We start from the raw sequence: 15,245 nt of genomic DNA, 5'->3' as shown, positions 1-15,245 counted from the left end.
AGGACTCACCTGCCAGGCCAGGGAGGATGCATGGCGTCCCGCACACAGCAGGGATGTCACAAGTTGGATTGTGTCTCCCATAAAAGGACATGTTGAAGTTCCAGCCCCTCATATCTCAGAGTGTAGTCTTATTTGGAAACAGATGTTATGATGTAATTCATTAAGATGAGTTCATACTAAAGCAGGGGGGACCCTTAACCCAGTAGGACAGATGTCCTCATAAGGCTGGGGTGTGGTCAGTGTGGAGAGCTTGCCTAGCATGTGCAAGGCTTTGGGTTCCATCCCCAGCCCTGAGAAAAAGAAGAAAGAGAGAAGAGACTGCGGTGAACACAGGAGAAGAGGCCACCTGCTCACAGTGTGAGATGCAGGGGAGACGTCCACAAGCCCAGGAGGCCCGGGTGGCCTGCGACCTCTGGCACTGCCCACACCTGACCTTGGACTTCAACCTCCAGGCCTGTGACAGAACACATGCTGTCGTTCCAAGCTGTCCAGTACAAGGAGGGTTGTTCCCACAGCCCTTGGAGACTAGTAACAGAGATGCTTTGGTAGAGCTCACTCACCCCCAGGGTGGAGAGGTGACCAGAGGGCCCACATTAGTGGTGGGGAGAGGGGCTCCGAGGAAGGGTGACCTGTCACCAGGATATGAATAGGAGGCCTTGACACTCCCTGTGGACCAAGGGATACTTTACAGGATGACAGGCCACATCTGAGAGGATCCCAGTCACAACCCAGGTTGTTCTGCATTGCACATGTATGAGGCTGAGAGAAGTTTTCCTTATTACTTTCCACTGTGTGTCAAAGCTTGATCCCCTCGCCACCCATGCTTACCAAACTGCAGGTCCCTGGCACACCCGGGAAGGGAAGCCACTTAATCTGATGACACTAAGTATATCTTAGGTCATTGGCACTTTCCAGGTCTCAGTGGCCCTGTCTTCAGAAGCGTGGAAGAGAAGGAACGTGGCGTACACTGTACCACAGAGACAACTGTGCTGGTGTCCAGGGCCATGACTGGGTTCCAAACAAGAGGCACAGGACAGCAGGGCCCCTGCTGTACACATCAGCTAACTGCTACTTCTCACCTGTGGAATAGGGACAAATACCTGCCCCAGCATCTCATAGGATATTTGGTGGGTGAGAAAAAAACACATGGAGAATCTCTGGCAACCCAAAGCAGTAGAGAGTGCAGGGAAGGCAGGCCAGGAGCCAGCTCTGGAATTAGAGGTGACACCAGAGGCAAATCAAATAGCACTTGCCAATCTCTGCTCAGCTGCTGCAAAAGAGTCCTATTTTTTTTTCCTTCAATCTTACATTAAATATTTTGAGTTTTGAAGAGGGATTAGTAGAAAGTAAGACCAATATGGACTGAGGGTATACCAGTGGCAGAACACTTGCCTGGCATTTGCGAGGCCCTGGGTTTACTCTCTAGCAACACACACACACACATACACAACTAGTATTAAAGTAGACAAAAACCTCACAAAATCTAAGAAGGTCACTTCTGGTATGCACAAAACAACACCATTTTAGCCTGGAGAAATTCAAAGTTCATTATGCCATATAAATAAAGAAATTTCTCTTGGGAGAATCTTGCTGTTGGGTTTCTAGACCTCATAAAATACTCTAATGAAAATGGGAGAGAAATACAAAATAAGGGGTGTGGCTATGAAGGTAAAATGTGTGACCTACCACGTGAAAAGATAAAGTGCTGGGGTCCGTGTCTTCTACTGGCTCCTTTGCCATCTGATCTGCAGAGAAAAAAAAAGGAAAGCATTTTCCCTCATGGAGAAACACTCGTGGTACCTCAGGGTTATCCTCCTACCAGTGTGAGCTATGACGGGCAGCAGGGGCTAGAGAACTGCTCCCTTTCCATCCCCTGCAGGCCAAGTGAGGGGCGGAATCAGATTGTGCTGAGAACAAGAAAAAGAAACCTTGCAAAACACAAACACAGAAACCTATGCTATTTTGGAACATGACACCTAAAAATATCTCCAAATAATCCAATTATGCAGATGTGATATTGACGACTTTTTACATATTGGATTGGACACAACTTTGGGCAGGAAAGATTTAACTCTGGATTCAGCTTCTTTCTATTCTTGATAATTTTAAAATTTTTTATATCATTTTGAGATACTAGCATTCCTTAGAACACGTAACCTAGCATGAATAAGACTGCAGGTTTAATCCCTGTACAAGAGAAAATAAAATTATATGCTGTTACGATTTGAATCTTAAATATCTCCCAAGGCTAATCCCCAGCTGAGCCTTGGGAGGTATTGGGAGTTGGGTCCTAGCTGGAGGAAATATGTTGCCGAGGACATGTTCTTAAAGGGTTTATCTTGTCCCCGACCCCTTCCCATCTCCTTCTGCCTCCTGGCCAATGTGAGGTGAACAGCTCTGCTCTCCCACACCCCCTCCCAGGCCCAAAGCAATGGAACCAAGTGACCATGGGCTGAATCCTCTGAAATTATGAGCCAAAATAAATCTTTCCTCGTTTCAGTTGAGTTTCTCAGGTATTTTGTCACAGCAATGAACAGCTAACATGTACATGCATGAAGCTTTTTGATGCAGTTCATGGGAACTTTATTTTTTTTTAAATTTTTTTATTAGTTGCTCAAAACATTACAATGATCTTGACATATCATACATTTGATTCAAATGGGGTACGTAATCTTAATCTTATTTTTCCACGTGTACAGATTGCAGGATCACATTGGTTATACAGCCACGTTTATACATAGGGCCATATAGTGTCTATTGTATTGTGCTGTCCTTCCTATACCCCCCTCCCCTCCCCTTCCCTTTCTACCCAATCTACTGTGACACGTTTCTCTCTCTTTTTTCTTCCCTCTCACGCCATCTTATATGTAATTTTGCATAACAATGAGGGTCTCCTACCATCTTCTGTGCAATTCCCCTTCTCTCTCCCATTCCCATGCACCTCTCGTCCCTATTTAATGGTAATCTTCTTCTCATGCTCTTCTTCCCAGCTCTGTTTTGAGTCGCCCTCATGGGAACTTTAATAAAGGAAATATACCTCATAATATTTTTATCAAAAATTGATCTTGATTTCTCAATATTTTTCTTCTTATGCTTTGTCAATGCTTTTTTTTTTTTTTGCATTTAAGAAATCTAATGAAGAAGTACAGAAAAAAAATCAAATGTGGAAATATAGAAAAAGGTACGGGCCTCAATCAGACTACTGCCAGATCATATGAATTTGTACACATAAGAAATAGCTCCCCTTTTCTAAGATGCTTTACAAGACACCTGTCAGAAAACCCTAACAATAACCAAATCTGCTTATGCAAGGTCTTCTAGATTTGTGCAGTATACAACCTGTATCTATCTACCACCAAATTTCAACAGCCAAAAAATTCACTTTTTATCCAAATTCTCATTAAGTACATACTGTACATTAGGCTCTAGGTCCGGGAATACCTCTGGGGATCCAGGTGAGCCTCACAGGACAATTTTGTTTTATTGATTTGCTTTTTATTGATTTGCTGCATTATAGTTTTATGAATAAAAGTGGAATTCATTGTGATACATTCATACATGCACATGATATAGCTTTGTTAATATCATTCTGGTGTTCCTTCCCTTCTCCATCCCTTCTTCCTCTCTCTCATTCCTTTCCTCCACTCCACTGTTCAATGGGACCATTTCTTGAGACAATCATCTGTTTGTTCTCCCTGGATGTTTCCCTGCTGAGAGAAGGTCTGGACTTTCTATTTTCTTTGCTTCAAGTGTTGACAATGTCTAAAGGAGATGCTCATGGAGGCAACATCTCTATTTGTTTTATGACACCAACTGTCAGTCATTGGAGAGAAGTGGGGACAAATGGAGAAAACTTTGCCCAGCGTCCTCCTTTGACAGGGGGCCATTCCCTGGTTGCAGCAGAGCAGATAGCAGTAAGACCACAATGGAGAAAGCATGGAACAGATTAGACCCTAGCTCAGGATCCACCCAACAATGTAGATGACTGTGCGTAGTGTCCAGAAGACACAGACGTCCTCTGACCTCACAGGACCTCTCAGTGTGGACAGCATGGATAAATGCCTACCTGGAGCAATGTAAAGCCAAGGTCCCTCCTAGAGTCCAAGCACCACATTAGCCTCAGGTCCCTCATGACCCTAAGGGGAGGCAGAGCACCAATTCTATCTGAAATGGGATTTCCTGCTGGTCTAATGCAACACAGACTCAGATTTGAAATTAAAATGACATAAAGACAATACAAGACAAATTGTGTTGTAATTCCACCCTGAGTTTGTAGAACTCCTGCTGCCCAGGTAATCAGGGACTAGCACAGGGCACCAAGTGTCTGACAGTGGAAGAGAAAGCTCCACAGGGCAGTGGAGCTGATGCCTGAGTCCTCAAGAGCCAGCTGACCAGGAGGAGCTGAGAGATAGAGTGTTCTAGACAGAGGGACTAGGTGGCCTGTACATGTCCTGGGGACAGGGCAGTGGAGCTGACGCCAGAGTCCTCAAGGGCCAGCTGACCAGGAGAAGGAACTGATAGGAAGAGCATCCTAGACAGAGGGACTAGGTAGGCCAAGGCCAGGAGAGGAAAGAGAATATGCTTTGGTGGGTCCTTCCAGCCAGACAGCCCAGATCTCATTTCCTAGTTTTTATTCTATGTTTCTCACAATCTTGATCCTGGCTGGGTCAGGGGCAAGAGAAACCATCATTAAGCAGCTTCAACTCCCTTCTCTGCTTCTCTTATCACAGCCTCTCCTCAAATATGTCATCTTCACTGAAGGGGTCCTGCATGCCAGTACTTTAAAATGCCACACACCAGCAGCAAGGGATTCTAGCAGGTGTCGACACAATGGGCTCTCAGGTGCGCAGCTACGCAGAACTTGGGGTGCACGGGCTTAATTGCCTCAACTGCTTCCTGTAAAGACACTAGGTTAGTCTAATTTCTTACAGAAGAATTAGTATAAGAGGGAGGAAAAAGAAAAAGACTTGGAGGAAGATGGAGGAGACCACTGGGAAAGGCAGCAGAGAAAAGCAAACAGAATAGCTAAAGGGAGGAGTGCTGGGTGAGGTGTGGAGGTCTGGGTCCACACCAGCACTCCACCGGGAGCCAGGGCTGGCCTTGACCAGCCTGGTGCTTGACCTCAGACAGGCCTGGATGTGACCTTGACCATCCTAGTGCTGTGACCTCAGATAACCCTGGAGGTGTGACCTTCATCATCCTGGTGCTCTGACCTCAGGCAGGCCTGGAGATGTGACCTTGACCATTCTAGTGCTGTGCCCTCAGATAGGCTTGGGTGTGACTTTGGCTAACCTGGTGCTTGACCTCAGTCAGGCCTGCAGCCTTGGACCAACCCAATGCTGTGGCCCCAGGTGAGCTTTCCCAGCCCCAGGCTTCTCCTCTGCACAGGACAAGCCCAGGTCTCTCACTGCCATACAGGGCTGATGACAGTTATTCTGGTCCGGCCAGGTCTGGGAAGCACAGGTGTGGCACCCTGCTGCTGCTCAGGTCCTGAGCGACTTCAGGGCCTATCAAGGCACATCTGGGAGGGCTATGAGGCTGGCCGAGATACAGGTGGAAGACAGGGCCTCTTGCTTTGGTCTGACACCTCTGGGAACTCACAGAGGCCGAGAAGGGAAGATAGGTAGAGTCCAGGGTTTCCTGTTCTAAATGCAGCAATTGGTGGGGGGTGTTGAGGACTCACATTAAAGGCATTTCAGGTCTCCCTTCACTCCAAATACTCTGACCATGTCCCCCTTTGCCACACAGGACTGTGGAAGAATTCCAAGGTCCCAGCTGCCTGCAGACCCAGGCCCATGCAGCATCCCACACTCTGAATCTGTTCTAGAACCTTCTCTGGACAGTTGTTGTAGGTCAAGCCGAAGTACTTCTATTCTCACAGGCTCAGATTTTTCTATGCCAAGAAAATTACTGAGCCAGGTGGGGAGGCGGCTCCCAGTTGTTTGAGACTGATCTAGAAGAGAAGTTTTCCTAAGGTCTTACCTACAGGCCTTGGAATTGCATATTTGCAATACTATTAAGTATGATATCAAATTGTTTATTTAAAGCTTCAAAATGTTTGTTTCCATAATTCCTGGGTAGTAGCAGGCGGAGCCTGCCAGGCAAGCTCTGGTAGTGCATGGGACATGGGGCACGGAGGGGCAAAAATGGCCACCCTGCCCAGGCTGGCAGGGCTCCCCTGCTCCTGTCATTTAGTGCCTGGTCAAGCCTCACTCCCAAAGCTATCCAGACTCCTCAGGATCATGGCCTGACCAAGCTCAGATCAACACGATTCCCAGGCTGCCAAGACGCACAGCCGGCCTACTGGTTAGTCCCTGTGGAGAAGCAACAGTGGAGTGGTGGACCAGCAGCCTGGGTGAGTTGGAACTCGGGTGGCAAGCGCAGCCCAAGGCCACTTAGAGCAGGCAGAGCAGGCCTGAGGCACCTCGGGCCAGCACCAAGGTGGCCAGGGGCAAGCCTATCCGTCACCCCACAGCAGTCTGGCCTGCACACAGTGGGGATGCCTCTGCAGATACAGAAGTGCACTCTAAGCAGCGTGGCCGCTCTAGATAGATACCCCCTGAGCACGTGCATCAATGACTTCAACCTCCAGTTTCAAGCGGGGAGAAAAGGGAAGCAAGGCAAATCTGAATGGCATTCAGGGCTGACCAACACCATCGGTAAGTTTCCAAGCCTAAGTGTGGACCAACATCAGCGAGACCAGCACACTCAGTGGGAAACGGCGCTGAATGCAGTTCCCTTGCAGAGCCAGAGCCCTGTTCCTCAAGAAATCCTGAGGCCACACTAACCTATCCTGGTCTGAGGCTTTCAGTTCTTGAACTCCTAAGACAAGAACCTGGAGAGGAGAAATTGAAGATGAGTCTGGTGGGCATGGCCCGCCATCGAGAGCTACATCAGCTCTGGGCGGAGGGCTGTAGCTGGTGCAGACCCCACCTGCCAGCAGAAGCAGTGAATACAGTTTGATTCTGAAATGCTTGTTTCAGGGTCACCATCCTTGACTGACAATGGACAGGCGGGACACTTGGGGTGAGATTGATGTGCACTGCCAGGAGCACAGTCAGGACAGCAGTGGGCACTGGGGGTCGCCAGGCTGCTCTCAGCCCAGGTGACAGCAGCAGCTGGAGGCAGGAGGGCTGTACAACCATTTGGTTTCTGTGGACTGCATGTGCCTATCCTGTGATGTCAGGGTGTGAGAACCTCTGTCAGCCTTAGGTGTGAGTCTGTGAGTGGTGTCTAGCAGGACTATACAGATAGATGGGGGGCATCCCTAGGTAAGGGCCCACGGCACTGTGCCTGAGCAAAGGGCTGCGGCACGCTTCTCCCTTGTGTCTGGTGCCAGGATATCCGTGACTGGGTCTTTTCCCACCTTTCCTGGCTCTTTACGCCCTCCCCAAGGCAAGACAGGATGCGGCAACCTCAGCCTCCCCGCCTGGCTGCCTTGCAGCTGGCCATAAGAAACCCCTCTGACCTGCCTTGCCTGACAGTGGAGCGGGAGACTCCATTTGAAAAGGGTCCTGCCCCACACCTGGGAGGGGACAAGCTGCACAGAGGCCAGGATTTGTGCAGAGGCCTTGCTGGGTTTCCCATCCAGTCTATAAGTGGCAGAGCAGACCCTGATGGTTTGGATGTTAAATGTCCCCTAAAGGCCAGGTGCTAAAGGCTTGGTCACCAGCTTGCAGGGCTACTGGAAGGTGGTGGGACCCAGTGGAAGGATGCTATGTCACTAGAACATGCTCTTGAAGGGGATATTGGGACCCCAGCCTTCCCCTCTGCTTCCCAGCTGCATGAGGTGAACAGGTTTCTTTTACCATGTGGGTGGCCACAGGGCCAAGTGACCCTGGACTGAAACCTGAACATGGGACAAAATCAACCCTTGATTGAACCCAGAGATGCTTAACACTGAGCCACATCTCTGGCCCTTTCAAAAAATATTTTATTTTGAGACAGGGTCTTGTTAAGTTGCTTAGCACCTCACTAAGTTTTTGAGGCTGGCTTTGAACTAGCAATCCTCCTGTCTCACCTTGTGGAGCTGCTGGAATTACAGGTGTCCACCACCATGCCCAGCCAATTTTCTTCCTTTAAGTTGATTCACTCATGGTGAGGAAAAACTAACACACCGTTTTAGTCAGGTTTTTTGTTACTGGGACCAAAAGACCTGACGAGAACAATGTAGAGGAGGGGAAAGTTTATTTGGCTGTTTCAGAGGTCTCAGTCCAAATGTGGGTGACTATTGTTCTGACCCAACATCAGGCAGAATATCATGGTAGAAGGGCTTGGCAGTGGAAAGGGCTCAGGACATGGCAATCAGGAAGCAGAGCGCTCTGCTCACCAGAGGCAAAACATAAATCCCTCAAATCACACCCCAGTGTCCTACTTCTTCCAGTTACATCCTCCCTGCCTACAGTTATCGCCATGTTAGTGGATTAATCCATTGATTAGTTAAAGCTCTCATTTCACCTCTGAACTTTCTTGCATTGTCTCACACATGAGCTTTTGGGGGACATATCATCTCTAAACCATAACTCAAACCCTCCATGTCCAACCACATCTCTAAGTGTTGTCATGCTTCAGTTGTGCCTACAACAGTGAAATTGCCACAACAACCCAAAGGACAGGGTTCAAGGAGCTTCTGGACAGTTGACCATGCCAAATGCAGGTTCCCGGAGAGCAGTGCCCAGAGGGCACGGAAGCTTTGAGCCCTTTGGACCCCTGCATGTATTCCAGCTGCTCAGTCAGAAGCAGGGGTAAAGCGATCTGGGGTTTGCAACTGGTGTTCTGAGGGTGCGGTCTCAGGGACAGAGTCCACATCTCAACCTGTGGGACCTAATGCTGTCTAAAGTCAGGGTCAGAGGACACCCAGCTAGGGATTGCTTGCTTGATGGTGGTGACAAACTCAACACTTCTGGGGTCACAGAAGCCTTCTGAGTGGACTGTTGCAGTGTGACAATGTCTGGGTGAGGCCTGACAGTACCCTGAGGAAGGGACTAGAGGCCCCTTACACACACCCAGTGCTGGGCTCACAGAGAAGTGGAAGACCCAGACTTCAGTCCCAGACCCTCTGGCTTCCGAGTCCGCCTGTTCTCCAGCAACATCAGCTTCTAGAAGCAGCTCAGGCACTGACAGCTTGACAGAGTCCTGATGTACCATTCACACTGCCCATTCCCATAGGGACGCAGCCATGCCGGCTTAGAACCCACTCTGATGACCCTACTTTAACTCGGTTACCTTAGAGAAAACTTTCCAAAGTAGGTTACATTCTGAGGTACTGGGGGATGGGGGTTAGGACTGCAAAGCATTTCTGGGGAACACAATCAAAACCTGCAACAGTCCACCCTTTGTCCCCCAAAGTCACATACTTGCCACAGGCAGAGTGCATTCACCATCAGGACCTCCCCCAAAGCCTCAATCATTCCAGCATTGGCTCTAAATCCAACACCTCCTCCACCTCAAGACCCAAACCAGCAGCCTGGGTGGGAGGGTGGGAGGGTGGGAAAGGCTACCTGCCACCTAGAGAAGTCTCCCTTTGTTTGCCACACTAAAGAGGGGCCACAGCTGCTAGAAGCAGCTACTCACAAGAAGCTCAAACATCTTCTCCAAAGATGTCCTTTGAGAAAACAAAGAGGGAAGCTTGTCAAAGGTTCCGGCTTTCTGAGCCATAAGAGTGAGGCCCTTTGTGCTTTCTAGAATTAAATGCAGCTCTTTGAACCTGTGATTTTTTTTTTTTAAGTGCCATAGCTTTCTTCCAACCCAGGACTATTTTCATGAATGGCTCTCAAGGAGCCTGGAGTCCCATGCCACACAAGCTCTTGGAACCAGGGAAGGCTGCGGTACTGCTGATAGCCTCTTCCCTGGCCACAGGGCTGGACAGCTGCAGAAGGAGCAGAGGCCAAGCAAACACATTTCTACAGGGACAACTAGAGTGGCCTTGCCCAGTGACAGGGACCAGACTGTGGAGGGGCAGGGCAGGGGAGGAGGGGGAAGAGATGAAGCAAAGGGGCGTGAGGAGGTTCCTGCTAGTGAAGAAAACTTAGGAAGCCAAGGTGCCACAGGAAAGCAAGGGTAGGAAATGAAGAAAAATTGGGCAAACCCACAGGGCAGGGAACAGGAGAGGCGAGGCAAGGAGGAAGGGAGGAGGGAAGAGAGGAGCCCCTCTCTTCCTGGCTTTGGAAGAACAGACTGGTTCAGCATTGTGAATGTGAGTGCTCCTGAGGGGTTCACCTATCAATCCTGGGTACTGCCCTCTGCGCCACCTTGGACTCACATGCACCCACAGGAGGGCTGGGAAGGGCCAATGGCAGGTGAGAAACCTTCAAAAGGCTGCCTTGAGCTGGGGGCCAGGGCTCCAGGGAGCAGCCATGCTGCGTGGTACACACAGGACCCCAGAACAAAGGGAGAGCTGCTGCCATGATTTGTGAAATGGGTGCTCAGCTCACCACAACAGAGCACCAAAGTCTGCACATCCTCAGCAGACCTCCTCCTTTGTTCTGTCTTTAACATCCTTGACTGACAGTTCTATTTCAGCCAGTGCTGGATTGTTATTAGCGGTAGAGAGAGTGAGTAACCGCTGCTCTGTAACCAGCTAACCATTTTCCTTCCCTGTGACTTCAACAGTCTTGTGATTTTTTTTTAGAGTAAAAGCTGCTTTTGAAGCTAACCTCATTATAAGTTATATATACACACATATATATACAGCAGTATATGCCTTATTTTATACATGTAGAAATACACACATCTATTTTCTTTTTAAGCTTTACAAGGTAAACTTAGTTACACCTGAACTGATGAATAAGTTCCTAAGATATCAATATGGGAAAAGCACTTTCTTTTTTTCTTTTGGTTCCAGGGGCACTTAACCACCGAGCCACATCCCCAGCCCTTTTTTTCATATTTTATTTAGAGACAGGGTCTCACTGAGTTGCTTAGGGCCTCACTAAGTTGCTGAGGCTGGCTTTAAACTTGCCATCCTTCTGTTTCAGCCTCCTGACCTGCTGGAATTACAGGTGTGCACTACCCACTGTGCCCAGCTGGGAAGAGTACTCTTTGGCCCATGGTTTGAAGCATATTTGATTAAACTGACTTTCACTGAAATAAAATTTTGTGCAGGGTAACTATGTGCTACACACTTGCCGGATATTAGAGACAAGCTCGGTGAAACATGGACTTTATCCAGGAGCTTATACTCCAATGGGAGAAAGTGACATTGGCCAAACAATCATACCTAGAAACATGGGGCCCGGGCTGGGTCAACTTTGAGCTAAAGTCTGTAGGAGGTAAAGGTGTGTTTGTGTGCAGAGGGGAGGCAGGGTGTCCAGGCAGCAGAAATAACCTCTGCAAAGGTCCTGGGCCACAAGAGTGTGATGACTTTCGAGGCAATGAAGGCAGGCAGAGTGGCAGCAGGGCCCACACAAGGTTGTATGTGAGGTGGTTGAAGAGAGGCGGGAATCAACAATACAGAGATAGAAACCACTGGAAGACTGGGGATTTGTTGGAAAGTGGCTCTAAGGAGAGGAAGGGCAGGATCTCACTTGTTTTTAGGAGATCACTGTGCTCACCTTTTGGAGAGTGGGTGGGCAGAGGGTAAGAGTGAGTGTGAATGCCAGTTGGGAGATGAGTGTAGGAAACTGGGTGAAGTCTGGTAACATAGTTGGGGGAGGAGAGGTTAAAATTCTGTATCTAGTTCCACATGTTGGCAACACCTGTGGTTTCATTACAGAAAAGGAAAGGAAAGGTGGGTGTGTCCTGTGGGTTGCAAAACTGAATGAAATGTTCAAAAGGGGAAAGGGCATGTGTGTCTAAACCCAGGAACAGTGATTTAACGGAAAGAATCCCATGTGGGAAGGGGCATCCGGATCATCTTTCAGAGGCCTGACTACTTTCTTCAACATTCTCTGCCAGGTGGCAGAGAGATTTCAACCTCCAGAGGCCTGCCTCCACTTTGTGGGGAACCCACGTCCATCTCTCCTTACATATTTCACTTGCAGGTTCATGTTCTACCTCTTGAAGTTAGAGACAGATCCCCATGTGCCATGTTCTCTCAATACCCCACAGATGCCGGGGTTCTCAAGTCCCTTTGCTCCAGGCTGTGTGCACCCCATTTTGGCTGGGACAAGCTGAGTCCAGGTACCACCCATGGAATTCCACATCCTATATACTATTGCTGGCCCTAACATCACACTGGTCTCACCACACTACTGTTACACTGAGCCTTTATATCACCTATGTCACTTCAGAGCTGGTTTCCAGCCCCATCTTCTTAGCTGCTGTTGATTTTGGGGGGCCCAAGCAGATTTTATATGTAATCCCCATTTTTAGTGAATCCTTCTCAAGATCTTTTTAAATTCTCCACCTGCATCATTTAGTGACATCCGAGGCCACTATTACTGAAAAGTAGCCAGAAACATCCAGTGGCACTTTGTCAATTAAGTGGATGTGGGTGGGAGTGGGAAGATTTTTCCTCCTTTATTTCCCCTTCAGTTTTCCAAACAAGGGAAATTATTTATTTTCCATCTCCAATCAATGAAATGTTTGCCACTCCCCACCTGAAGAATCCAAATCTTTCTTTGAAGTCTCACGGGGAAAATCCCTCCAAACTAGCACCTTACAATCTCAACTTTAACTGTTGGGTGCAATCTTCTGAACACCTCTAGACACATTCTGTCTTCTCCAGACTGTGGAAGCCACAATTCAGCACTACTGGAAAAGTCCAACATTGTCCCTGCCCAAGCTCAAAAAATTCAATCTATCCAAGCAGTAGCATCCGGTTCTGTGCGGCTCTCCCTAGCGCTTCCAGCTTACAGAAACCAGAGAAGGCCCCACGCGTGTGATCCGCGTGTGATCTGGTCCATGTGATTGCAAACACCGTGGCGTTTGCCGCCTAGGTTGTAGTGGACCAGAGAGAGGGAATTTCTGGAAGGGGAATTAAACCCAGGTGAGACATTAAAGAAAAATCTAGATGCGGGCCTTAGGTACAAATGTGCAACGTTTTAAAACAGGACAGGACTGAGGCCATTTTAATCAAAGTCCTGCACGGATGGGGATGGGATCCCTCTTAGATTCTGCCGGTACTGGTTTATGAAGTAGCTCCGGGGCCAATAAGTAGAAAAGCAAAACCGTTTCATAAAAGCGTAATGAGGAGCGAGGAAGAGGAGCAAGACAGCATGAGTGGGTTGAAAGGGAGTCGAAGGGAGTCGGAAGGAGTACGTGAGAGATCCACCCCTTCCCCTCTCTTCTGCCCGAGGTTTGCGGGGCTTGTTTCAACCTGGCGTCCCAGCCCAGAACAAAAGCGGCCGGGGCCACAGCGTGGGGAGGGACCGCGCGTCCTCGGTGCGAGCGGGGTGCGAGCGCTCTGCACCCAGGCAGCAGCGGCTCTAAAGGGTGGCCGGGGGCACCGCCGCCGTCCCCGCCAGCCTCGCGCGGCCTGAGTCCCAAGGTCCCGTGGCGCCCTCGAGGGTCGACTCCAGATCTCCCGGCCCGCGGTCCCCGCTCCAGGTGAGGGCGCGGCGGCGCGGTGTCAGTTTACCTGCGCGCAGAGGGTCGTTCGGAGAAGACATGGGGGCAGCGAGAGGACAGACGAGCGCCCCAGCAGGGTCGGGTGGCCTCCAGGGCCCGGAGGAGAGCGGCGCAGTGGGGACTGGACGTCCTGCGGTTCCGACGCGCCGGAGTGGACCTCCGCGGCTGTGCGCGCCGCGCTCCCGCTCCTCCTGCTCCTCCTCCACTGCTCCTCCTCCCGGGTCTCCTCGGCTTCTTGCTCGTGCTCACTTCCTGCTCTGGCAATTAGCAAAGCCCCTTCTCCGCGCGCCTCCCGCCCTCCAGCAGAGGCGCGAGGCGGGAGCCCGGCAGCCGGCTGGGGCGCGGGGAGGGGCCTCGGCGCGAGGGGTGCGCTTGGTGCTGCGTCCACGACTCCCGGGCGGTCCGGCTGCCAGGCTCGAGCGATGGCAGCACCGGACGGACTGCGAGGGAACCGCTGGCCTTGAAAGTCGGCGGCAGGGGCGCGCGGTTGGCTTTCCTGGCCCTCTTATCGCGCCCTCAGCGGGGACAGCAGAACGCTCCGCACACAGGCCGGGACTGAGACGCCTGCCGGCGATGAGATATTTAAACAGTTTCCTAATCTTTAGGCCGACTCTGCCGCTGCATGATGGCACTTGCCAACGCTTTCTATCCTGATATTTCTTTGGCATTAGTTATTGCCTGACCTCCTGGGTTAGTGCTGCACAAAGGAGCAGGAGGAAAACGCCAGACACGCGTTTCCCTGGCCTCTCTAGTAAAAAATAAAATAAAAACGCTTCCGGTTCTCTTGAAAACTCTAAATTAATCGATCCCTTTAAAAATTAGGGCTTAATTTAAATGATATTGTATCATTAAGTGATCCCAAATTGGGAACGTTTAAAATTACTGTATTTTAACTACACTTATCAAGTCCATTCCAGGAAGGTTACAGGCAATTTAAATTTAATAGGAATCGCTGAAAGGTATTAAATAATCTATATCTGCCTTCATAAATAAGATCAGAATCACAAAAATTGGTTTAAAAGCGATAAGAGTTTTTAGTGTACAATGTCATAGACAAATTATCACAGATAAGCGACTCTGTGTAAAACCCTAGCTCTGAAAACTGCAGAACAGCAGGTGAACATACCTACCCTTGTGACCAGGAGGTTGCTTTGTGCCTCTCCCCATTTGTTTCGTCGTCCTGAGGCCCATGGCTCCTTATTCTCCGGAGTACGCCATAGAAGAGCTTCAGAGAAGAGGATTGCTGGCTTGTGTGTCCACCCGAGTAAATGAAACCTTTCTGGGAAATTTGCTGGTGGGATGATAAACTTCCTCTTGCTCTGCCTTCTGACAGGAAGGGAAATTTTTTTAAAGGGCATTTTCTCTTGGAATCCATTTTGAGGTTTGGTTTGTGGTTCTTTCTGTACTTCACATGAAGTCGGAATTATTTTTGTGGTTTGATCATCAGGAACCACATATCAAGTTAGGCTGTCTTGTTGGCCCGACTTCAAGTGTGACTCTAATGCTGTCTTGCTTTTCAAAACTCTGCACTAGAAATTATCTTTTTATCACACCATTTTTAATCACAGCAAATAAAAGATGGTACTAGAAATGCATCTACATGCTAATGTTTTAGAGGAAGGTTAATTGGGTATGTCACTTATCATTCCCTTGTGCTGCCTTCCTTTTTTTTTTGATAGTGGGGATTGCACCCAGGGGTGCTTAACTACTCAACCACATCCCCAGCCCTTTTTATT

General features: G+C 49.2%; 1 protein-coding gene across 2 annotated transcripts in view; it reads right to left on the bottom strand.

The window, feature by feature from the left end:
* Positions 1 to 14,759, bottom strand: part of Edaradd (EDAR associated via death domain) — a 53,565-nt gene extending 38,806 nt beyond the window's left edge. The window contains exons 1-2 of one of the 2 annotated variants that reach the window (XM_027948038.2): positions 14,640 to 14,759; positions 1,687 to 1,745 (exon numbers count right to left, since the gene is read on the bottom strand). In XM_027948038.2, the coding sequence (XP_027803839.1) occupies positions 1,687 to 1,745; positions 14,640 to 14,700 (120 nt within the window). In that variant the 5' untranslated portion in view covers positions 14,701 to 14,759. Of the gene's footprint in view, positions 1 to 1,686; positions 1,746 to 13,519; positions 13,832 to 14,639 lie in introns of those variants that run through there. The other variant, XM_027948039.2, reaches the window with a different exon arrangement.
* Between the last annotated feature and the right edge of the window lie 486 nt (positions 14,760 to 15,245).

This window comes from Marmota flaviventris, chromosome 12, assembly GCF_047511675.1.
Source record: "Marmota flaviventris isolate mMarFla1 chromosome 12, mMarFla1.hap1, whole genome shotgun sequence".
NCBI classification, from domain to species: Eukaryota; Metazoa; Chordata; class Mammalia; order Rodentia; family Sciuridae; genus Marmota; species Marmota flaviventris.
This window is presented reverse-complemented; position numbering and strand designations above follow the sequence as displayed.